The following is a 25,417-nucleotide window of genomic DNA, read 5'->3' on the forward strand; positions in this document are numbered from 1 at the left end:
CAACCAAAAAATGTCTTTGAAGTGAACTTTTCTATTAGCAGCTGAAGAATTTCTGTTATGTTGGAAGAACAAACATTTTACCATGGCAGCTGCCTCCCACCCCTCTGCCCTCTCGCAGCCGCAGCTGCCTGGGACGGTGCCCGTGCCCTGTGCTGCTGCCTTGGCTCAGCCTGTGCGGTTCTGAGCTCCTGCCAGCTGGGCACTCCTGTCACTGCTCTGTGCCTTCCAGGTCCTGGACTGCCTGGACTTGAGTGAGTGGGGTAACTTAATACTGGAGATTATGACAAAGCACCTGCAGAGCGAGTCCATGGAGAGGTGTCACCTGGCACTCAAAGGCCTCGTGGTGCTCAGCCAGGACCCCTCGATGGTGAGAAGGAGGCAGCAGCTGGAGCTGTGCTGGCAGCGTGGGGCTGGGGAAAGCAGCCCCTTGGGCCTGGGGAGCTGTGGCAGCTGCTCCCAGCTCTCCAGGGTCGCTGTTCAGCTGCCCGAGTGCTTCGGGACAGGCCTTTGGCCTCTGGGCTCCATGGCAGGCAGGTGGGGTTGCACCGCCGGAGCGGTGTTGGTGGTGCAGCTTTCCATGGATTCACAGCACAACCTTGTGTTCCACATAGGCCAAAAAAATATGCAGCCTGTCTGAACGCCTCGTGGAGCTACTGAGGAATGAAGACACAGAGGTGGTCAAGAGGAGTCTCTCAGTGTTCACAAATCTACTCCTGAACAAAGATATCCAAACATCCAGCTCTACAGCCCCAAAATTGGCTGAGGCGCTCCGGCCCCTCTTTGACCATGTAAGGCTCTGTGCCCCCAGCCTTGGCCACTGGGGGCTGCCCAGAAGTGCGGTGCCCTGTGGATTTTCGGGCCTGTGCACAGAAGGGCCCAGAGAATCCAGTGCTGAGGTTTTTTCCTTTCCAACAGGACAACAGCCATGTGCAGCAGCTCTCCATTCACCTCTATCAAGATGTGATGGAATCAGTAGAGGAAAAGGGAAAGCAGCCGCTGAAGATGCTTGTGAGCCAGAGCCTGCTCCCGCTCTTTTTCCATTGCCATGATGAGAACCAGCGTGTGGCACAGGTGAGGGCTCCTGGGCACCGGTGTCCCCATGGCAGGGGGCTCAGCTGGCTCGCACACCCTGGCTCCTCCTCGTGGCTCCAGCCACTCCTGGCCTTGGCACCGGGACGCAGGCTCTGTGTTCCCAGGGATCGCCACGCTGCTCATCAGGGGGCAGCCAGAAGAGCTGCAGCTCATCTGCGAGGGTGAGTCCGGCCAGCGGGCTGGCAGTAGGAGCTGCCAGGGGAAGCCGCCATCCCTGCCCCAGCTGCGGATGGCTGTGCTCCTTGTGTGGATGAGGGGCACCACGGGGAGAGCACGGAGCCCTTTCGGAGGTCTGCTGGAGATTTGTGGCCAGCACCTTCCAGCTGATCCTCGTCGTGTCCTGCTTCCTCCAGGCCATGGCAAGAGCTGGGTGGGCTGGTCCTGTCAGGGCCATTCCTCACTCTGACCGTGGGTCTGCTTGTCAGCCCTTCAAGCCCTTCGCATGGATGACAGCCCCTCCAACACAAACCAGATAGTCCAAGTCATGTTAGATGAAAGAGCTGCATCACTAGGTTCATCTTCTGGATCGAGACAACCAGGACAGCAGCAGATTCCATGAAAGAGGACACATCCCCTAGAGATCAGAGGAGAACAGGTGGAGCTCCAGGCACAGCTGATGCTGGGCACACCTGAGCTTGCCTTCTTCCCTCTTTACTGGTCCCTCCCCGCAGCCCTCAGACCCTGCTTGTTCCCTTCTCCTTCTCCCCAGCTTATCCCCCTGCTTTCATTGCCATTAATAAACATTGCAACTTCTTCACCTTATTTGTATCTTTGTGGAGTTGAAGTGGAGCAAAACCTGAGCCCTGGAGCACACAGGCCAGGGCTTTTCTGCCATTCTTTTTGGTGCTGCATTTTGTGCACGAGGCAGATCATGCTGGAAAGGTCCCTGCCCTGAAGGTCTGGTTTCACAACATTGTGGACCTAAGGGTCTTGCTGAGCACACTGAAGGTCAGCAGTCGAAGACCCTGGATTTTAGAAGAGTCAACTCCAGTATTTTCTGAATCTGGCTGTGAGGGATTCCGTGGCAAGCATCCACTGAGGGCAAAGGAGCTTGGAATACTGGAAGTTATTCAAGAAAGCACAGCAGTGGTCCTTCCCTACGAAGGGAGAGGAAGAGGCAGAACCAGAGAGCACCCTGATTTACAGTGAGCTTTGGGTGTTCTAAAAATGAAGCCAATGAAGCAGCAGTTCAGGGGGCTGACACACAAGTGTCCCACTGTATGGAGCGCTGTCAGGCAGTGCTGGCATCCTGGCTGCACTTCTGGTCCCCACAGCTGAGGAATCGCAGCTCCTGCCTCATACACAGCCAGAAACCCAACCAAGGGAGACCAGAGCAAGGATACCCTTCCAGCCTCTCTTGGGCATGGCTGCAAAAGAGCTGCTGCTTCTTTCTCCTCCTGTTTGGGGTTTGCTGGTACCAGAGCCAGAGCCAGGTCGTGCTCTATTTTCCAAAGACTGTTCAGAGCAGGCATGAAAAGTGCTCCATGAACAGTGGAGAGTCCTGGGAGGTGCTTCCAAGAGCATCTAACCCAAATCTACCCTTTTGCAGTTTAAATAGGTGGTCTTCTCCAGAAAGAAAGAGCTCCTCTGGCTCTATCAGTGCCTTTTCTGCTGCCTTTGGGCTACCTAATGCTGGGATAAGGAACTTGCACCAATTCCAGAGTCTGCAGTGACAATAAAGATGCTGACTTTGAGATTGGTAAATTGGTATGGTGACTATATAAGGCTAAGCTGGAGTCCTAAAACTCCTTTGACGCTGTGATGTTGGCTCAGCTGTTGAGAACTTGAGTACAATTGTGGTTTTGCTCTCAGCTCTGGGAATCACAGAATTCCTCCAGCAGTTTGTGTTGGGAAGCATTTGAAAGATCCTATAGTTCCAGTTGCCTGGCTATGGGCAGAGACACTTTCCACTAGAGTTGGACTAATTCATCTTTACCTTCCCTCATTCAGATTTTAATGTAATGTGAATAATATCAGCTGGTTATATTTTCAGAAATAGGAACAGTTTTTGTTCCTGTGTCAAGTCTTCTGGAGCTTTAGGAACAAGTGTGTTCCATGTCCATGGAACAGCAGAAAGCAGCAGGATGTGTCTGCTTCCAGCGCTTCTCTGTAGCTCTATCTAGAGCAGTGACAATGCTCCTCTGGGCAGATCTCCAAGACAATCAACATGCTGGTTCGCTGGTTCGTGGAAGGGAAGGACTCCCCAGCTTTTCAGGAGCATGTTTCCAGGATCCCTGACTATCTCTGGTAAGGGCTGAGTGTGTCCCATCTGGCACAGCACACCATGACTCCTGGCTTGCCTCCTGGTGCTCCCACTCTGCCTTTGCTGCAGCACTGTGCTCTCTCCTCCCACAGGCTGGGCCTCGACAGCATGAAGATGCAGGTGAAGTGCTGTAGGAGTTCAGCTGTGACTGAAGGGACCCTGGTGTGCTGGGCCAACCTGTGGAGTAATGGGATAGTGTGCTAATCCTAGGCCTGAGCTGCTGGCATCTCACCTCTGGTGTCTGGTGGCCTTCTCACTGCTACTTCCCCCAGCTGTGCCAGGAGGGAGTACTGTCTGTCCTGCTAGTTTCCCTCCCTGTGGCTGGGAGCTGAGAGGCCTCCATTCCCTCCATCCTCATGATCCTGGGAGAAAGCCAGGCCCCTGATCCTAAGTGTGGGCTGAGCTCTGCTTCTCTCAGAGCCATTGTGTCCTGCTGTTCCTTAATGCTAGCCGCTTAATAAGGTTAAGGTTCTTTAATAAGGCACCTCTCCTGCCTTGGCTGTGCACAGAGCAGACTGAAGCAGATGTCTTATTTTGTGTTCCCTTGCTGTCTCTTGCTGCATCTGTCCTCTCTGTGCCAGCACATCAGCAGTGATGCAGGATGCAGGAAGGAGCTGTTGGGAGTAATGTGGGAGGGACCTGCTGTCCCACAGTCCCCATAGCTGGGTCAGGCTGCTGCTAGCACCTGCCTCTCACTGTCTATTTTCTCTCTTCTAGGGCACAAATGGATCCCAGCTCTGGGATACTGCTTTTGCCATCCAAGCCTTCCTGGAGGTAAGGCACCCTTCAGTGCTACATGCTGCCTTGGGAAAATGGTCTCTTCTCATGAGTCCCCAGGTACCAGAGCTTCTGCTGTGCACCCCCTCAGAGCTCTGTTCTGGCCTGGAATGCTGTGGCTGAGCTGGGAAAACATGTCTGGCTACAGCCCCTTGCTGACTGCTCGCTGTGCATCTCTGTTTCTAGGCAGAAGCCCAGGAGATGCCTGAATTCACCTCCTGCCTCCAGAAAGCCCATGGGTTCCTCCAGTTCTCCCAGGTGAGCAGAGCTGGTCAGTGGTGTCTCACACTCTGGCTGTGCAGGCTTGGCTGCTGCTCAGAACCCTGTTGGATGCATCTGTTGCCTTCTGAAGAGAGCTTCTGAAGGGCTGACTAGCAGAGTTCCAGGCCCAGCCTCCTGTTTTCTACTCCCTGTTTTCAGGGAACCATCTTTGAAGCTTGGAAAGGACCTTAGTGAGGCCCAGGGATGCTTGGGTTGTCTGCCTGAGCTTAGAAAGGCTGGGAAGCTGAAAGCTTAGGCTTATTTGCCCTTCATCTTGTCTGGTGCTGACACATTTGAGGCACCTTTCTGGGAAACCCAGGATCAGTGGATAGTGACTGACTGAGCTCAGCTTCTGCTGGCCAGGCCAGCAGTGGCTCGAGGTGAGGGTCATTGTCACCGGCAGCTGGATGCAGTCACGGGTCTTGTTTGTGGTGCTGCCAAGAGGAGCATTGAACACAGATGGCTCCCTGGCAGGCAAGCTCCCTTAGGGGGCTTTAGCAACACTTGCTGAAATCAAGCCAAAAGGTGATTTCTCCCTGCTCCAGAGCTGACCTCTTTCCTGTCTACTTTCCTCAGTGGAAGGCAGGTACTGTCCACTTCCACATGGTTCTGCACCTGCAATGGTTTCAGCCCATGGTCCTACAGCCAGGCACCTCCAGGCTGCCCTCACTTGTTCCTTGTCTCCTGCAGATCCCAGAGAACCCACCCGACTACCAGAAATATTATCGCCATATGAACAAGGTATGATGGTCTCTCAAGGATGAATGACTGGGGCAGGGGTTTGGGCAGAGGGAATAGGAATTAGGGGCAGCCCCTGCTCTCTTCCAAGAACAGAGTGGGTGAGGGAAAGTGATCCTGCTCCCTAAACCCTCCCGATCCTTTTCCAGGGTGGCTTCCCCTTCAGCACACGGGACTGTGGCTGGATTGTGGCAGATTGCACAGCAGAAGGGCTGAAGGCAGTTATTTTTAAAGATAAGCTGAGACCTGACCTTGGTATCCACAAATGTAATACCTATTTGCAAACTAAATTTTAAAAGCAAAATTCACTGTCTCCATCTCCATGTGCTCAATTCATGCTTTGATATTTAGAAATAAACTAAGATTTCACAGAATCACAGAATAATGAGGTTGGAAGAGACCTCTAAGGTCATCAAGTCCAACCTATGCCCTAACACAACAACTAGATTATAGCACCAAGTGCCAAGTCCAGTCTTTTTTTAAACATATCCAGAGATGGTGATTCCACCACCTCCCTAGGAAGACAATTCCAGTATTTTATTATTCTTTCAGTGAAAAATTCTTTCCTAATATTCAACCTAAACCTTCCCTGACGTAGCTTGAGACTGTGGCCTCTTGTTCTGCCAGTTGCTGCCTGGTGGAAGAGATCAACCCCCACCTGTCTGCAACCTCCCTTCAGGAAGCTGTAGAGAGCAATAAGGTCACCCCTAAGCCTTCTCTTCTCCAGGCTAAACAACCCCAGTTCCTTCAAATGTTCCTCACCGGGCTTGTGTTCCAAGCCCCTCACCAGGCTCGTTGCCCTCCTCCGGATGCACTCAAGCACCTAAATGTCCTTCCCAAACTGAGGGGACCAGAAATGCACAGAACACTTAAGGTGTGGCCTCACCAGCATCGAGTACAGGGGAAGAATGACCTCCCTGCTCCTGCTGGTCACACAATTCCTAATGCAGGCCAGGTGCCATTGGCCTTCTTGGCCACTGAGGCACATTGCTGGCTCGTATCCAACCAGCTGTCAACCAGCACCCCCAGGTCCCTTTCTGCCTGGACACTGTGCAGCCATACTGTCCCCAGCCTGTAACACTGTAGGGGATTTTTGTGTCCAAAATGTAGAACTCGGCACTTAGACGTATTAAACTTCATGCTGTTGGACTCTGCCCATCCGTCCAATCAATCCAAATCTCTCTGCAGAGCCCTCCTTCCTTCCAACAGATCAACACAAGCTCCCAGCATTTGTAAAGACAAGCACAAAAATGTGGGCAAAACACTTGCTCACATGAAGAAAGCAATTATTCTTCTGAATATCTGCTCCTTACCTGACATGTCAAGTCCAAAGATTTAATGTCCAAACAACATGCCATTTTATATATAATTCCTAACATTAACTCCTGTGTTAATGCCAAAATACCTAATTTTGTGATAGATTTAAGGTCTTAATATATTCATCCCTTTTCAGGAGCTCACTAGGTTCTGACATTTGTTGGTTTTGCCCAAACACAAAGGTTTATAGATGTTTGTTATGTGCAGTGAATTAAAATGCAAATCTCCTTAGTACAATGAAGGCATTTTGTACTCAGGGCTGAAAATTTACCCAAAGTACAAAAATAATTGAATAAATGGTTGCATCCCTAACTATTCACTGACTTCTGCTCTTCTGATTTATTTTCCTCATCCACACTATTACTAGAGGAGACGTTTTCTGAAAGCTCATTTCATTGTGAAGCCCAAAACTATTAAGAAAGGAAGCAATTCCTTCCACCACTTTGAAAGACAACAGCTTGACATGCCGTGTATACTGCCTGAATTTAAAGCTATTTAGTTTTTCTTTCAAAGGAAGGTTGTGACAAAGCTGTCTCAACCTAAACCATCTTTTAATCACGAGTTATAATAATCATGAGACAGGATATTCCCGGCCTGTTTCACCTGACTGTATTTAATAGAAAATGCATCACTCAGCCATGTCGGAAAAATGAGACTCCAGCTCCCCTCTTCCTGCAATATCAAATTATCTGGTAATGCAGATAAAAAACACAGCACATCACAGCTTGCAGCTCCAGCCTTGGGTTGCAGAATAATGGTATGAAATAATAGCTGGTATGTTTAAGTTTAGGATAGTTCCAGAAATAGCTAGTGCTGCATACTCTAAAGAAATATTAATAGAACAGGCCAGTTACAGATCAGAGACCCTGTGATTTTATCACTGTGACTTCGCATTATATACCTGAATATCAATGAAATATGTCATCTAAGACATAGTTCTATTTTCTCACATGGAAAGAGCCTTTTTCAGTTAATTTAAACTCCAGTTCAGCTCTGAATGGGGTCACAGTAAAAACTGCTTACCTTTCCACAGATTTATTTCTATGTCCATGTATAGCTGATACTTCACAGTGCTAAATCTCTTCTTTTTCCCACTTCACCCATTTTTACTCTTTCAACAAGGACAGAACCAGTAGAGCAAGGAGCATTTGTGCAGGTTACTTGTCACCAGAGCCATCAAACCTGTTTACTATGATCAGAATAATTACATCATTATCCGTGTTGGTTCATTAATGATGAATGATGCAAAAGGAGAGAAGAACTGAGCTGGACTCTCAGCCCTCCATTTGAATTTCCATCAAGGAAGCAAACAGTTCCATGCCCAGTAAAACTCCTAAAACCCTGTTCCTGTGGATTTATGTTCTGTTCTTCACTACCAATTGCTCAAAAGTGCAAATTCGCATTCCTCAGCAATAAGAGACTATTTCTGTGGGGATGATCTGGTGTCTACATGATTTCCCAGTAATTAATGATTAGATTGATGTAATAACTAACTTTTTTTAAGCAATTATGCTTAAGCTACAAGCATATGAAGCTTTTCTAATGAAATGTAAGAGCTCATAATTGATTATTTTCCACAGAAAGGTGGAAAATATATCTACTTTAAGACTAAACTTTTACAGAGATAAAAAGAAAATCAGGTAGTTCAGGCCCTGACAGAAAGCTGAATATATATATAATTTCAGAAAAAAAAATATAAACCATTCAGACAAATAAATAACATTTTTTCATAATTTGAAATACAATACTGCAAGGCAGACATCAAAAAGCTGGTGATCTGGTGATGACAGTCTCTAATTTAACTTTGGATCATTTTGGTGCATAAGATCAGCACAAAAACATTCTCCAACTGCTACTCAGGAAAAAAAAGTGTGTCAGTGGACTTATTCCTAAAAGGTGCCTCTGAGAGGGAGACTTACTCTTTCATCACTTGTGATACGAGCTTTTGTTATTTTATTTCCAATCTGTTGTCACTGCTGGCAGAATGGAACTGATTTTCACTGAAGTCATCTTCGATCCTCCTGTCGCTTTCCTTAAAAATAACTAGGTAATGTTTTATATGTATGTAGTAGCAGTTCTCTCATTTATGTTATTTTATAACAGCATTAACTTCAAAATGTAAATAATACAAATATGTCAGGGTATGTGTATACATATTTTTATGTATCAAATTGACATGACTGACAATGACATACATCCTCATACAAATATAGCGACCCCAGACAAATAGGCAAAACTAGAATACCGAAATGCAATAAATCCATTTATAATCATCCTCCAAGCACATGAAGTTTCCCATAAATGTTATCATTTGACCTTTTCAGAAAAGGTCACCCAAAGGCCATTGATCTCTCATTGGATTTCGATTACACACACTTTGAACCAAGGATCTTTACATTTACTGCTCTCATTTATCACAGAATGCTGATTACAGGAAACATCCAAATTCTGACATTTCAAAGGTCAGTTTGTAATTTTTAAAGATTCCCCTCCATTATTCATTTTATTGCCTACTCTGCTCCACAAGTTATCCATTAGAAATACAAGTTTGCTTTTTGATCTAAACAATTTGTATCAGATGCTCAGATTTGAGTGGAATTAAAAACCACTAAAATGAAAGACAAATTATTATGCTGGTTATTCATCAAAGGAAAACATTTAGCTCAAGATAAACATCTTTACATTTATATAGCCATAGAGGAGGTTGGTTGGTTTTTTGGAAAGGAAAGGGTTGCTCTTGATTTTCCTAATCATACTTTAGTGAGACACCAAACTGGAAAACAAGTGGTGCATGGTTTTGGTTTCTGACTTACCACACTGCCAAGGTACAATGTCAGTAGCATTACTACTCTCCAAATTCCCCAAGTTCTTCAAGGCCATGCCTAGGCAACGTGGCAGACGTGTCTAATCAGCTCCTACATTCTGCTTCAACATTCCAGTGAAACACTTTCTCTTCTTGAATGCTCATAAAATAAATGTCTTCTCAAATACATTTTAGTCCAGGATTACTTGTCGTTATATATAAATAAATAACTTAGCCAAAAATCTTAATTTGGCATTCTGTTGCAATAACAAAGTTAAATAAATATTCATAGTTCTGAGCACTAACATAAAGCTCAGTTTATTATTGAAGGGGAACACTATTTGTGATTTTTTTTTTCATGAGGTACTTGCCAATAACAGCTCTGCAGTCTTGGTAGAAAGGTGCTTCTAACTGAGCTTGAAAACCCCACAGATGTACACCTTCAAACAGGCACAGCTGCTTTGATGACCTGTAAAAGGATATTAGAACTTGAGTGGCTTTTTCTGTTCTTTATCAACAATTGGCTATGTGCAAATATCATTAAGTACATTTGCAAGATCACCACCAGGTCACCCTTCCCCTGCTCTCTACTGTCCCACCCTCCCCAGGGTTTTGCCACAAAACTACATAATAGTTAATGAATTTGTGATATTTAACTTCAAGAGGAGCACTGGTAAGCCCTGCAGTGCCAGGCCCCTTGGTCTGTAACTGATTCCTGTGCAGCTGCTGGCCTTGGTTGTAAAGTGCCTTGTCACAGGAGTGACCCAGGCCAAACCTGAGCTCCAGTGACTGCCACCAGCCAGGTATTTATGTGCACCTGTCAGCAGGAAAGCTGTGGCATGGAGGTAGAAATACACCATTAAAGTTCATGAGTAACAACATGTGACACCAAACAAACTATCTCACACAACTGGGTGCAGGAACCCCAAGGCTTTTTTTTTTTGGTGCACCTTTTCATAGACTGAGTTGACCTGTGGTGTTACATCTTTATTTTGAGCACTATACACTGAGGTATATTTTGATATGAGATATAGGATATTGGGGCTTTGTAGAGAAATTATCTGCTTATTCCAAAATAGCTGAATAAGTACCAAAAAAAAAACTAAATTTGACAACCAAAGTAAATCTTATACCTCTGGCATTGCCACAGGACTGCAATAACATCTGCACTTTCCCTTTGGGATATTTGGTCTGTGCACTTTAAAATACATAATGTGGAGGATAGGATATGCTCAGGAGTGGAGTTATGACTCTTTGTTGGGGAACAGATTTACATCAGCATTTCATACTGGCTGCCAGCTGAGGCCCAGAATCACTTAAATATCTGTTCTAATGGCATAGAAATTGGCAAGAACCATGAAGTGCCATGACCAAAATGTGTATAAACCATTCCTGCTGAAAATACACACTCACAGATTCAGGAGCAGCCCTTTAGTATGTCCATATAACACATCTGCTATGGAGCATGGAGGAATTCTCCCTGCATTAGTGAATTTCTATGTGTTAAAAATCAAAATGAGACAAAAGAGGGGAAAAACACCCTTCCTTTTTATTCCCACAGCCCAGACTTTTTTGACTTGCATTTTCTGGAGAGCTACAGAATGTCAGATGGCTGCTCTTGTTTAAACCAAGAGCTGAATCCCTCAGGTCCTTCAGATTTGAAAAAATGAAAGAAAACACTTCTAAATTACTTCCTTCTCCACCGCTTCCATGCCCTCCTCTGATTATGGGTTTTCCTGTTTCTAATTCAAATGAAAGAAGAAAGAGTTCTAAGCCACAGCTGGCAGGATATCATACTCCATTTCATTAGTCTTTTTAATAGAGATTAATAATATTCTCTCCTGTTTTAATGGGATATCACACTTCCTTATGTACCATGAGAAGCACTTTTGATAGACTAAATTCTAACTAGTGCCATACAATCTTTTAGGAAGAGCTTTTAGGAGGTTTTCTATTTTTCTGCTGCGTATAAAAAAAAGGAAAGAAAAAAAAATTTGAAAGAACCTACATTTTCCACTTGCAGATAAAATTTTATCCACACAGATTATCCAGGGTGTACTTTACAGATAATATTTTCTCAGTCCTCATTTAGAAATATTTGGGATCTTTTTAGTGTTTGCAATGTTGCTTACATTGCTGTTAATCTCAACCATATAAAAAAAAAGTCAGGCAAACACTAATGACTTATTCCTTCATTACAGTACACATTTGAGTAATGGATTTATTTAGAGCATTACAGCTCTTCATTATGCACTAGATTGAGCAGTTTGGATTTACTAGCAGCACTTTGATACTCAATGAAAAGTTAACTTTAGAATTGAATGCCTTATTTGCCATGTTAAGTGTAACTGAGCAAAAGGAACATCTCGCATTCTAAGGAGGATCACAAACAAAAACTATTTGAAAGGACTGTTCAAAAGTCACTTGCAGCAGCACAATGCAATTCTTTTTATGTTCCTGAACTCAGCCCAGTTGATAAAATGCATTAATTTGTACTATACATACATCAACCACCTTGCATTGCATTCTACATGAAAACTATTGTTGGCTGAGAGATTTTTTCTTTTATGTACTGAACTGAGGTGTTTTCATCAGCACATTTGATAGGTCCTGGTTCTGATCTCTACATCAGGAGGAGCTCTTTGGAACACCTTGCTTCAGAAGATGTATTACAAACCAAAGCAGAACAGACACCTGACTGTGAGCTCTGAAGGAGAGAAACCAAGCAGTGCTATGAAAAGGATGAAGTGCTCCAAAACGTCCATGCTCTCTGAGCTAGCTCATCTCCTGGCTTTGTTTCACAGAGTTTCATTTCACCATTGTTACAATTAGTTGAGTTAGGACAATTTTAATGCCATGAGGGACTTCCAAGGTACACAGCTTTAAGGTACAACCAGCTACAGGTGGAGCAAAAAAATCCCAGTTTCCAAGCAGATACAGCAAAGGTCTGAGCTGTGGCATTCAGAGTCTCTGGACAGAGAGACAGAATTCTGTCTCTCAGGAGAAGCACAGAGAGAAGAGAAAACAATCTTTATCTCTGCTCCTTTGCGTTCCCCATGTGGAAATTGTTTACCTGCAGTGAAATGTGGTGTGGAGATTGTTTACCTGCAGTGGTGGCTGGGCTGGATTCTGGTGAAGGGTGTTTGGGGTCAGTGACCAATGGATCCAGCTGTGGCTCGGCTCTCAGCAGAGAGTCGTGGGTTTGAGTTAGGTGAGTAAGATGTAGAATAGTACAGTATCTCTTTAAATAGTATATTATGTAATATAGTATAGTTTAATAAAGCTATCCTCCAGCCTTCTGATCTGGAGCCAGACATCATAATTTCTTCCCTGAGCTGGGGTTTGCCACATTTTATTATATGAGCTGAAGTACAAGGGACTGCTGGCTGTATCAAACTAAATGTGAGTTCAACTAAATGGTGCAATGTCCAGAACTGGATCTAATTTGTGAAAGTCAAAATTACCACTGTTTCTTCTACTACAGAATCAGGCAGTGAAACTTGCTGCACTAAACACTGACTATGTGAAAATACTTAAATTCTCATTCAATGGAGTGTTCCCCATTAATCCAGTCAGAACAGAATTTCTGGTGACTCGTGCAAACTGTATTTTATGCAAGAAACTAAGGACAACTGAGATAATATCCTCTGGAAGGAGGAATGAGCTAGACCTTCAGGAGCATAATTTATTTTTACTATTTTAAAAAATCCTACTGGTCTAATAAAATCCCTGTGTTTTAATATTCATATATAAATGTAGATATTTTAGTAAGGTTCTTTACAATCCATGATGGGCCAAATCTCTCAGGAAACCTTCAGTCTGATACAAGAAGATAATTTGAACTAGTTTTATCAAAAAGAGGAATTCATTCTGAACTACACTAGATGCTGTCAAAACTGTTGGCAGTTTATAACCAAATCCCATATAGTATAATGGCAGGGTTGTTTTGTTTTGACCAAAGGTCTGACTCCTTATAACCACTCTAATGATTGCATTCCTTTCACAATGGCTTTTATTTAAAACAGCACAACAAAATGTGCCCTGTTAGAGAAGAAAAAACATTCTCACTCCTCTTTACCACAAATGAAGTCCTCACAAGAACTTTCTGATAAGGAATCATATTTTTCAAATGCATTCTTCCCAGCCAGAAGTCAGGATAGAAATTCTAAATGCATTTAGGCACTGCTTCAGGACATAGCAAGTATTGGGGGGGGGGGGGGGGGGGTTTGTCATTGTTTTTGGTGTGGTTTTTTGTTTGTTTGGGGTTTTGGGGGGTAATTTTTGGTTTTGTTTGTTTGTCTCTGGTTTGGGTTTTTTGTCAATTTGAGGATAGAAACTTTTTGGACTGGTTCAATATTTCTTGTGTGACTAAGCCTTTTTGAGGCAGGTGCAGCCCCCAGCTGACCTCCCCCACTGCTTTATGCACTGTAAAGAACCCACATGTGGAACAGGACTTGCACACTGTCGCTTTAGCCAAGATATTCTCCCTGTTTGTACCAGTGAACTCTCAGCATTAAATAAAGTACTTAAGAGATTGTTGTGGAGGAGAGACTTGCACAATGCCAAAAGTGGAGAGGTTAAAAGACAGAAAGTGTCTTTCAAACTCAACTGCTGTGTGACTTAATCTCTGCCCATTTTACATCTCATTCATTGTCTTTTACAGCTTTTCAGCAGGTAGAAAAAGCTTTGACAGCAAAAAAAAATATATATGTATATAACCAAGCTGAGGCCAAAGGTGGCTGAGCTTTGAGAGATGAGAAGGTTTTGGTTCCAGTAGGGAAATTCCAAAATTGTCTTTAATGGATCTATTTCAGAATTTAAGTACCTAAGACACTGGGGATAGCCACAGACTTTGTTTGAACTTCAGTGTGGGGTTTGAATCTGAGCTAGAAAATTTTTTGATAAAAGAACTTATCTTCCCTTTTACATCTTCTTAAAAGGAAAAAACTTTAAGCAGTGCTTTATTTAGTGATCCCTAGGACACTAGTCCTTCAATAAAATTTTAAGTTCTTAGGCACTAAGAGCCCAAGCATTAATTCAGTGACTATTGCTCACTGAGTGACCTGATTTCAGCATCTAACCCGGAGAATTCACAATTGTTTTGTCACTGAGGTAGGGCTTACTCAGGGTTTACTTCTGAAAGGCCAACAAATGTTTCACACCCAGCATACCCAATTTCAGAAGACTGCAAAGAGAAAAATCAGACTGTGCATCAAGGCAAGCTTGTAAGCTTTTTGTCTTTGTTAAGTGAGAGGACAAGAGAAGGGGACTCCAGCACAGAAAATTACATGATCATGCAACACCACCAGACTTACAGGTCACAGCAGGACCTGTGCTTCATATCTGCCCCTTGATAGTGGAGTCAGTTTTTAACAAGAGCTGTGAAAGATGGCTTAGCAGCAGGTTAGTCTCACAAATTCTTATGCAGCCTGCTATTGTAGAGGAATAGCAACAGGCCTGAAATCAGAAGGATGAGTTAAATTACCTGCTTTTTTTTGTATTTTGTATATTTTTTTCTGTCTGGTATTTCTTGTGGTTCAACCTGGTTCTGAATTCTGAATTCTAAATCCAGAAACCCCACAAACAAGGCACACTCTGCACTTCCTCCACAATGCCATCTCCCCTACACAGTGTCTCTAGATCCTTTGGCTCTCAGTTCTGTTAAATTTGGTAGAAAACATGCCTGTCCTGGAGCCCCTGAGAGCAGGAGGAAAGTGTCTGAGCTCAGCAGAGCAGTTTGCAGGAGCTGGTGTGTGCACCCCAGGCAGCAGTGCTGAGCACAGCAGCATCTCCTGCTCCTGACCATCCCGAGGATGCTCAGGGGCTGCAGCACCACTGTGCTCCCTTTTCACTGAAGGAATTAACACGAGAACAGATTCATGTCGTGCCACTGGCTGTTCTCACAGCCTTTGTCTGAAAAATCAAGGCTCAACTACAACTGTACTTGTACTGTATCTCATTTGCCAGGAAATTGCTAGAAAGGCAGCAGAATTTTCAGCTTTTCCCATGTTCTGCAGTTTGATTCTTGTCAGTTTTGAAGGGTTGGGGTTTTTAAGGCTATAAGGAGAGGAGAAACAGTAATCAGAAGGAAATAAAGAGATCACAGCACCTTGCACATGAATGTATTACAGCAGTCATGGGCACAAAGATTGCCCTGGTAGAGAGTGGTTGGGGGCGGGAAACAAATTCCAAAATTGTCTTTAATGGATCTATTTCAGAATTTAAGTACCTAAGACATTAAGGTTACCCATGGACTTCATTGAATCTGTGCTGGAAATATTTTTGATAACAGAACCTACCTTCCCTCCTACATCTTCTTAAATAAAAAAAATTGTAAGTATTGTCTTATAAAAACCATTATATATGTATGAAAACTATTGTTATCAAGGAATTCACTCTAAAACCATAGTTGACATTCAACGCTTAGTCTTTACATTCTGCCAAACCAAGACAGGAATGTAATCCATTAGCTATCTCAATCAGTGGTAAATAAGGACCAAGGTATAATTAGCTGACATTCAAAATCAATAGCTGGAATATGTTTGAGCAGTTTATGCTCTACTAATTCAAGAAAAAATAACTAAAATTTACTCAGATTTATGCTCTGAATGAACCAAACTGCTGAAGAGCAGTGGAGTGTGAGTTGTTCATGGACCAAGACCAGAGAGGCAAATTTTAACCAAAATAAATGGGAGGCATTCATTCATGCAGAAGCAGGATTTGGAATGGAAACAAGGACAAGGCCTTAGAACATTGGCACTGTAACTAGCAGAGCTCAATATGGCACTGATGGGATCAAATTCTACCAGGGCATACTTCAGCATTCGCCAAAATTATAACCTCCACAGGATGGTTGGAGTAGCCACTGGACTCACTTATGCACTTGCATTTTAATTACATTGCAGGAATTGTTGCTGACTGGCACAAAGCGTTTGCTCCTGTGCATTGTCAAGGTGAAAGAGAAAGAAGCTGGCAACAATTCTGTTTCCCCATTTTATAAAAAAAAATCCATCAGGGTCTCTCAGACCCAACGTTGCCATTTTATAGGAGCAGATGTAAAAACCCTACACCAGCTTACCTGGAATCCACACAACAGACTGTACCTGCCTTCACCTGTCCTCACTCATTCTTCTTGCTTGCTTGTCTCTTACTGTAGATATTTTTGTTTCTTTCTTCGCTGGCTCTCAGAATAGTCAAGACTGCATGCCAGCCTCAAATATTTACTTTCAAAATAACCTTGAGGAGAAAAAAAAAAAAAAAACCACTGACATTTTGTGGACAAAGAGACTTTTAAAACTTTTCACAATAGTTTGCATTGAGCTTACTGAATCCACTCTCTCTCATGTGATTGACTCATTATTTCCCATCAGTTCCATCAGTGAAAATGATTTCCAATATTTTTCAGGAAAAAAAACACAATGTCAGTAGGACACAGTCAAACACAATGGCTGTGAGTAGCTCAATAGACTGAATTACTCTTGCACAATTCTCTTTGCCCTGCAAAGAGACATTTTGCAGCATCAATTAGGTTCAGCAAGCATTTCGTTTAAAGTCAAGGACTGGAAGAATAATGAATTTCTTTGAAGTCTGATGACAGCCTAGGCAGTAGCACAAGTAGAAAGAGAAACAATCTGGAAAACTCATTTACATAAGAAATTGTACCAGCTGACCTTTTATTAGATCTGATCTTATGAAAGATATGACTATATGAATTTATCATTCTCACAAGCAATTTCTCATTTAATGAGGGCTATTTGCTGCAATTGATGGCACTGGGCTCAGTAACTCCCTAGTAAGGGTCAGTGAGAACAGAAATGATGAATATAATGGACAAGTGCAGAGTGCCCAGGTCCAGTGAATTTCACACCTCATCTATATTTAGTGTTAATTTGCAAAAGGAAGTATCTGCTTGCTACCAGGAAATATCAGAACAGATATTTCAACAGATTTGCCAAAATGTCTCTGCGTACATTCAGTAGTTTTTGGTCTTTCATTTTGCACAAAATTACCCAAAATATTAAGAAATTGAAGATGTATAGATGTATAGTCATATATTTCTGGTCCTTACATGTGCCACAGGACCTTCAAACAATGATTTTTAATTAGGGGTATTGATGTACAGCTTTCCAAGGAAATTTAAGTAGGGAAGAGGCCAGAGATGGCAACAAGTGTGAATGTAGAAGGTTTGCACTGACACTCCTCAGCGTTTGGAAGGAATAGCACGGAAACAAAAGAAAAAACAAAAGTGAGTAAACTGAGCAGCATATTTAGGGGCAATTTGAAGAGAGAAGTCATGGGAGTGACAAAGAATAATTTGACTCAATGGTACAAAACAGATGCCTTGAAGTTACCGGGGGGAAAAAAGCACTTGATAATAGTGAAACAGAAGCACTTTATTTCCAAGATTGTCAAAATATACCTTTTTGCAGCAATCTCTTTGTGGGATTTTAGCATGTTAAGTTGCAACAGGAGCAGATATTTCTTCTGCGATTTCATTGCAGCTTTCAGTAGCCTTAAAATGAAATTGTTTTTTCTTCACAAGAGCATCATTCCGTGACTATGCCAACAACTTCAGCTGAAAACAGTTTTCCAGACACTGCCAAATCCAAAACACCATTGTCAATAAAGGATGAAACCAACCAGCACTGATTTGTTTCTCCAAGAAACATCAAAGGGCTTCCTAATAAATGTGCCAACTCTTGAGAAAAATTAATTTCCATTATTCAAAACAATTGCATGTTGTAAACTTATCTTTTTCCCAATCAGTTTACATTATCTTGATGATGAATCACAGTCATTAATGAGTAGTGCTGAAACAAAACCAAAAAAATGAAACCTTTGAGCATGTTTTTATAATATAGCACATACAGACAGAGAAATAGAAATAATATTTGCTCTTGTTTTTAGTTTTCAGATTATAGAGCATTTGGTAATAGAAAACATTATTAGTGCTGAGGACCTTCTGGTTTTGCAGCTTGAGGGATGTTTTCATCCTGTTTCTTTCTGGGAGACTGTGTGTAAATCCTTTTTTCCTTGGGCTTTTTTGGAAGGGAAAGAGAGAGTGAAGGAAGTTCTGTTACACCAGGAGTAGAGGCACTGTTCTATCATGCTTCCAGCATTAAATAATCACAAGTAAGATGAATCCTAGTTTCATGGGGGTGCAGTATTTATTTTCTGTGTACTATTAAATCCCCTTTCTAAACATCATGATGCTCTTTGCTATTAATCTCCAGGTGAACTGTATAAACTACACCATATCACTAATGATCTTCCACCCCATCCTGTGATTTTTGCAGTTTGTTAAAGCACTTTATTTTATGTTTTATTAAAGCAGTTTGTTTTGACTTGATTAAAAGCACCTGAAGATCCAGATATTATTTTTATTAAGTTAAATAATAATCATTTAATGTTTATTTTTAATACTTATTAGGAAGAATAACAAGCTTACAAGAGTATTTCTATATCTTTTATATTCACACTTTGCTATGTGTCTTTTCCAGCATTCAAATGAAAGTGGCAGGTCAGTTACCCTGCAAACTCATCCAGACCAGTTTAACAACTTCAACAGTAGCAAATTATTTGCCACAAACAGCTTGGTTTGGAGACTAAACAAATGAGAAATAAAGCAATTAAATTACAAGAGTGGGCAGAAATGCTACATCCCCTAAACCTGAGGTTCTGGGAAAATATGACAGAAAAACCTGTTTTTACAGAAAACTGAACACTCATCTGAAAGCCCAAAACTGCCAAAATGGTTTGTTTTCTTGAAAAGCTATCACAAATGAGTTTTTAGGATTCCTAGGAAAGCTTAGGAAAGTTTGGGTTAATATTCAGATGTGCCGTCTAATAAAAGAGTTGATAAACTGGGAGCCTGGATACACAGACACATATATCTGTACATTTGTACATTTATCTGTATATTTGTACATGTATGTGCATCTTACACCAGAAAAATGAATCCTACATTCATAGAGACCAGCACTGTGATTCCAGCCAGTGGAACCAGCCATCAGACCACTCTTTCCACTAATAAAACTGCTCCTATTGCAGATGCCAGCATCAACAGAGTGCTCAGAGCTGTTAATAAATACCCTGAATTAGAAAATGTCTCTATATGAACAATGCATCTGAGCTAGACAGATTAGAGGATTAAGTTTCCCACTGCAACAGTTCATATTATGGTGACTCAGAAATGTCAAGGATAACAGAAGTTACTACTGAAGCATTTGAAAAGCTGAATATAAAATCCATGACTTTAAAACAAAAGAAAAAAAAAACCCCAATAGATTCACAAATCAAATTAAGCAAGACATTGAAGAAGTAAATAAATTCTGAGTATAAGTTATTCAGCTGTCTTAGTAAAACTCATTAAAAGGTCAGGTCTTGAATCATTCTGTGTGACACACCAAAAACAGGGGATCCATTTCCTAACCTGCTGAAAGGGGTATTTAGGATAAATTTAATCAATTTACCTCTTAGCAATTCAAAGCTTTCTGGATGTATGCTTGCATCTAGTAAAAGCTGCAGAAGGTCTCTGTGTGAGAAATCTAGTTATTCATCTTGCTTCCAAAGGATTAGAGGTGGCATGGGGGGTGTCCATCAGAGAGATCTTCATGTAAAACAAACTAAATTGCCCAAACACAGAAACATCCTGTTTTAAAACCTTATCTCAATTCCTGAAATTACTTTCCTGTTTGTTTTCATTGTCTTTACTGTAAAACTAGTATTTGTTCTGACTTGCAGTTATTTTTTACTAATAACTAGATATAAAATAAATTGCACATTATATAACCACATAGGAAGTAAAGAAGTCTCCTGTTTTCCCAGTATCATCCATGTAATGGAAAGCAAATCCTGCAGGGATTATTCTTCTTGCTGGCTATTGCACCCATGGGGCTGGAGAAACACTTGTGACCTTCAGGATACTAAAGATACTCGATGTCAAACCCAGAGAAAAGGTAAATTTGCTGCTGATGTGGAAATGGGGATGAAAAATTGCAGTTAATGGAGTCAGTTCCCTCTGAATCAGTCCCTTTGCACTTGCCAATGTTTTTCTGTCAGGTAAAAGAATGAACTTTAGTCTACAATAAATCATGAGATGCCTGTTACCTTCTTGAGGGTCGAGTGCTGTTGTTTGTATGGGCAAGCTGGAAAGAAGCTTTAATTTCAAATGCATCTTTAAATGTAGCTACCAGTACAGGCTCAGTGTTTGACTTGGCAACCAAAGGTATCAAAATCTCCTCTCAGGACCCCCTCCAAAATTCAGAGCCCAGCTCCAAAACTGAGGTTTTGCCATCAATATTTCACATTTCTTTGGGGAATTACATCCCATGAGAAAATAAAATATAAATACAGCCTTTATAAGCTTCTGCAGTAAAGGTAAATGATAAAAATACTTCCTTACCATCCTTTTCACACGCATAAATAAACAGCTATTTCCAGTTCTCCCTTGACACAGGCAGTACCTGAAACCCAGCAGATCTCTGAACTGTGCCCTCCTCTGGTTTGGTCAGCAGCACCTGCTGTTAAATGGAAAGAACTACACAAGAGGTGTTTTCTTCAGTCTGAAAAAAAGATGGAGTCGGGGGGGTAGCTGTGAATTTTGGGTTCATGTGTGGGTTTTTTTTCTAATTTTGCTTATGTTTGGTTTGGTTTTGTTTGCTTGCTTTGCAGGGGGTTGTTGGGTTTTTTCCCACATAATACAAAAATTAATGTTTTTCCCTTGAACTGATATCTCTGGGCTCCCTGTTCATTTCATTTATTTATTTTTGATTAAAGAGTATGTGCAGTATCAGATAAGAAATGGGAGAAGGGAACAGAAAACAGTCAAGCTTTTCCAAAAATGTCCAATAAACAGTCATTTAGAATGCAGATGTTTCTGAGCCACCCTGTTGAGCACCATTAAATTCACCTTTATGCTGCAAATCCACCATACCAAACAAGTAGAGATGTGCCAGCAAACTGAACCACAAAGGAATTGCTATCATACCCATACCCAACTAATGACTGTTATTCATATTTTAAATCTTTGGAAGGCATAAACCAAACTTACTTGATGTTATATATGCAAATATGCTATCAAATACTGGTGCCTTTTAGATTATAAAGCACTTATTTTCCTGTGGTGTTTTCCACATAATCTAGCCTCAAATAAAGACATCAGTAATTTTGACTTGATTACACTATAATTATTTAAATATCTTTAATTTCATACACTGGACTAATTATTGCATCTGTTGTTATCATTAAAAGAGATTGTTACAGATAATGTACCTCATATATTCCCCCTAATTGAAAAATGCAGTTCTTGAACAATAACAGTTGTGACAACAACAGCAATTCTGTTTAAAGGCTACCCTGGCAGTACAGCTGGAATTATTGCAAACAAACTACAGTGAGGCACCACAATTAACAGCAGAGCTGAGGGACAAGCTGCTGACAGCTGACTTGGTCCTTTTGCCAAATTCCTTTTTCTTTACAATGATCCAATAGACAACACTGGGACTTTGCCAGGGAGCTCCCAATGCTTATTATTTATAAAAGTCTATAATATCCAGGTTTTATCCCAAGTAGATTCAGTGTAGTTGTCTTTGTACTGAGGATTCTCCAGATCCAGATCCCTCAGAAATCCTGAGTAGGGAGGCAGGATCACATTCCCATGCTGGCAATGCAATCACCTTCTCCATCGAAAGCTGCGCTTCCTCCGCATGACCTTTTCCTGTTGGCAGATTCTTGCTGGATATGGGAAGTGAAGATGATGCCTCAGGTTTTAGCTTTTATATTTTTCAGACTCTGAGCTGCTTTAGCGTGTGGGTCTGAGCTATATATTAGGGGATGGTGAGCTCTCTGTACAGAGTAGGGAAACAAAACAATTTCTTCTTCAGCTGGGGACCAAGGACAAATTATCCAAATCTCAGGCCCAAGAGCAAAAACAATGTGGGCTGAGGAGAGAAAAACAAGAAGGGTGGGACTTGATAACCTAAAGCTGTAATTGCACAATTAACTCCAGTATGCAAATGGACCAGAACTTCTAAAAGTGTGAAACCTTGTTGTTTCACACTTTTGTCCATTTTGGGACCATTTTGGTTCATCTTGGGTGCAGCCCTGGTTGGGCTCTTGGGCTGCCCAAGGTGGATCCATTGAAGCCTTTTAATAAATCCCTGCTTTATTCTTTAACTCCATCCAGCCTCTGTTCTAGGTCAGCATTCACAAGGCATCAAAGAGGAAGAGAACACTTCACCAGAAAAAGTGCCTTTGGAGAGATGATGGCAGGAGTTGTTTGTTCCCAGATCTCCCCCAAAATTGCAAAATGTACCAAGAGGGAAAATGACAGACAAAAAAGCATCCATGGAATGGATGCTCTCCACATGAGAGATTTTTCTCTCTCCTTATGAGACAATTGTGGCAGAGGTTTAAAAATGGAGACTGAGTCAGTATAAGTAATTGCAGGGTAGGGGTGAAGGAAATAAGAGAAGGGGAATGTAAACTGTGAGAAAACTACTGAGAAGAAAACCAAACAATAGTCAGACATAAAAATGCAGATGCATGAATTTCAGATGTGCCAAACAACAACACAGTTCTGAGGAAGAAGTTCAGGTGCTATGTACCAGAATAAAAGAGGATGGAAATACCAGATAAAATTATGAACACTGTGAATACAAAGTGGCATTAAGACTGAAAGCTCTTCATGGGAAAGATTGCCTTTTTATTGTGTGCTTTAGCAGAAGTCAGGAGGATTTTTAGCATAGCTCTTTTCTCCAAGTGCTACTTCAGTACAAATAATTAATAACAATAACAGTCAAAATAATTCATAAGACTAATGACTTTAAAAATGATCTTGTGCAGTTCTCAAGGGTAAGTGCTCCCTTCCCTCAACTCACTCCCCAAAATTCACCAGTGAATGTTGCTGCTTCCCTTGACAGCTCATCTTATCTCTCTCCTTTCCTTATTTCAGCTTGAATTATGGACCAATTAATATACTTTCTACCTTATAAGTGGAGCCACAGTCAGCTCTGTGCTGAAGCTGACTGGGTGTTGCATTGAATTTGTAATGAATATCCTTCTGGCTGGCACTCAGCACTGCTTCTTCAAAGCAATGCATTTTGGATAGGTAAATAACAAATGCTGGATTTGTCAGATCTCTGGAACATTGGCATTCTACCACAGGTATTGCAGTATCTGATTACCACACTCCAGTGTTAACATCTCTTTTTAAATGTATGCTCTCAAGAAAATGAGTTTCCCTATGATCACATTTGATCATCAACTTGTACTTACAAGTATGGACCAGTTCCAGCACGGTCTACTCACTCTTCCCTCACACTGGTGTTCTTCTTCCCCAACACACATGTTGGGGTGATTTTTTAGCAGGAACAAAACAGCAGAATAGAGCTCAGAGAGTGTTACCTGGTCTGACTGCAGACTCCAACCACACTCTGAGCCTGGGGACACAAATCCACTCCGGCCTGGAAGGGAGGATCCATGGCTTCCAACACATGGCAACAATCCCTTCCCCACCAGACCCACCAGGGTCTCCAGCAGCGTGCCAAGGTCCATTCCCTGGCAGTCAGATGTCAGGGGAACAAGGAAATGATCCCATACATCCCCAATCCATGGCGTTTGTCCATGGTTCACCTGTCTCATGCTGTGAGAAAAGGGAAAATTGGATTAACTTATTTAATTGGAATGCTGGAAGCCTTTTGTTATCCTCCTGCAAGCTCTTTTTAGATCCCTGCTATCTTGATTTCCAAGTGAAAACATTCTTAAGGTGCAATTTCTCAATAGGAAAAAGAAATCCAAACCACCAAACACCAGAGCATATTATCACCTTCCCTTGCAGCCCTTTTGAAGTGGACCAGCAAGGATTTCTCTTTGTTTACAGTAGTCATGCCCCTATGTGAATGAGTGCCTTCCCAAAAGCCAGTTGTCAGAGAGCACTATTGTATTTCATCAGTGCAATTTCCACTTCTGAAGATGAAATTATTGTAATTGAAACAGAATCCATGCAGACTAAAAGGCAGGCAGGCTGATCTTCTCCAGGATCCTTCTTAATAGTTTTCTCCATCCTCCACTCTTGTTATCTATTGACTAAGATGTAAGATTCAAGGCAAAAATGGGAAATTGTATTTCCAAAAATAAGGTGTTTCATTTGCTGTTGCATTTTCTAACATTGCAGCCTCTCAATTCTTGAAAAACAGGTGAACATATTATAAGAGAACCAGGGAAAGAAAACTAATTCATGTCACCTTTGTACTAGTCTACTGCTATTTCACCTTTCTGCTAACTGTGATACCAGCACAGAGGTATTTAGAGGGTTTAGAGGTTTTTGGTAAAGCCAGAAAAGGGTCTGATATTTCACCAACTCTATTTATCAGCAGAAGCAGAAACAACAGACGGGACATCAATCTATAGACAGAGCTTCCTTAACAAAAGTGACTTGAAGAGACTTAAGGAATGTCACTGTGCTCAAGTTCTGTTGCCACCTCTGCAGCTCTGGGGCCACTGCCACATTTGGAACTTAATGTACATGCTTTTAAGTCACAGATTCATAATTTCAAAGTTAAACCTCACCACTATCTCTAATGAATGCATTTTTGTGCTAGCAGCAGCTTCACTGCAATACCATTAACTTCTACTTGTGTGCAAACTGATCCTGTCTCAGCATATTTGAATGAGCAAGGCTACCCTGTAGCAGCAGTTTTGTTATAAATCTAATAAATAATAATGCAAGGTGAAATTACATTTGCTCTTTATGCTGTCACATCACATCCATTTCATATGAAATGATTTGTCTGCTCTCAAACAAGAGCAGCACTCATCAAGCTGCTCTCCAGTTTTTCCCTTCTCTGCTTCTAAGTAGTATTCCCTAGTACTGTTGGGAGAGCTAAAAATGGGGTTGGGGGGAAGTGTGTTGCCTAGGAGGCAAAATATCTTCAATGTTCATAAAAAAAAAGAAAAAAAAAAAAAAGGCAAAAACAACAAATCTGCATCAACTTTCCTTAAATAACTGCAGGGTGCCAAGGCAGGCAGCAGTGCTCAGAGACAGCTGGGCCTGGTTGGAAAGGGAGGGGACAGAGACAAAAAACAAAATCAGCATGCCTGAGCACTGAGAGGATTCATTTTGCACATTGTAAACATCTCTAAGCAGGTCCTACAGTGCAGGACAG

At 41.9% G+C, this 25,417-nt stretch overlaps 2 protein-coding genes and 1 long non-coding RNA gene across 3 annotated transcripts; 2 read left to right on the forward strand and 1 right to left on the reverse strand.

The window, feature by feature from the left end:
- Positions 1-236: 236 nt before the first annotated feature.
- LOC146766941 (uncharacterized) lies at positions 237-1,257 on the forward strand. Its single transcript, XM_085584637.1, has 3 exons — positions 237-367; positions 612-788; positions 916-1,257. Exons 1-3 carry the CDS (start codon positions 281-283, stop codon positions 1,255-1,257), a joined length of 606 nt encoding a protein of 201 aa, XP_085440763.1. The 5' UTR covers positions 237-280.
- Positions 1,258-1,523: 266 nt separating this feature from the next.
- Positions 1,524-5,504, forward strand: LOC144246717 (lanosterol synthase-like). Its single transcript, XM_077785220.2, has 6 exons — positions 1,524-3,339; positions 3,448-3,475; positions 4,073-4,129; positions 4,319-4,390; positions 5,084-5,134; positions 5,281-5,504. The coding sequence occupies exons 1-6, from the start codon at positions 3,260-3,262 to the stop codon at positions 5,425-5,427; spliced, it is 435 nt and encodes a 144-aa protein (XP_077641346.2). The 5' UTR covers positions 1,524-3,259; the 3' UTR covers positions 5,428-5,504.
- On the reverse strand, positions 4,584-22,295 carry LOC146766942 (uncharacterized). Its single transcript, XR_014956790.1, has 3 exons — positions 17,671-22,295; positions 16,330-16,487; positions 4,584-9,720 (listed from the first exon to the last, which is right to left on the reverse strand). It is a non-coding gene; the product is annotated as an uncharacterized LOC146766942 (long non-coding RNA).
- Positions 22,296-25,417: the final 3,122 nt, after the last annotated feature.

Source organism: Lonchura striata, chromosome 7 (assembly GCF_050655825.1).
Source record: "Lonchura striata isolate lonStrDom1 chromosome 7, ASM5065582v1, whole genome shotgun sequence".
Lineage (NCBI taxonomy): Eukaryota > Metazoa > Chordata > Aves > Passeriformes > Estrildidae > Lonchura > Lonchura striata.

Excerpts from the sequence above, each read along its gene's own strand:
- LOC144246717 (XM_077785220.2), top strand. The coding sequence starts at position 3,260 with ATGCTGGTTCGCTGGTTCGTGGAAGGGAAGGACTCCCCAGCTTTTCAG. Across the intron at positions 3,476-4,072 it reads TCGACAGCATGAAGATGCAG|GGCACAAATGGATCCCAGCT; the intron begins GTGAAGTGCTGT and ends TCTCTCTTCTAG. Across the intron at positions 5,135-5,280 it reads ATTATCGCCATATGAACAAG|GGTGGCTTCCCCTTCAGCAC; the intron begins GTATGATGGTCT and ends ATCCTTTTCCAG.
- LOC146766941 (XM_085584637.1), top strand. The coding sequence starts at position 281 with ATGACAAAGCACCTGCAGAGCGAGTCCATGGAGAGGTGTCACCTGGCA. Across the intron at positions 368-611 it reads TCAGCCAGGACCCCTCGATG|GCCAAAAAAATATGCAGCCT; the intron begins GTGAGAAGGAGG and ends TGTTCCACATAG. Across the intron at positions 789-915 it reads TCCGGCCCCTCTTTGACCAT|GACAACAGCCATGTGCAGCA; the intron begins GTAAGGCTCTGT and ends CCTTTCCAACAG.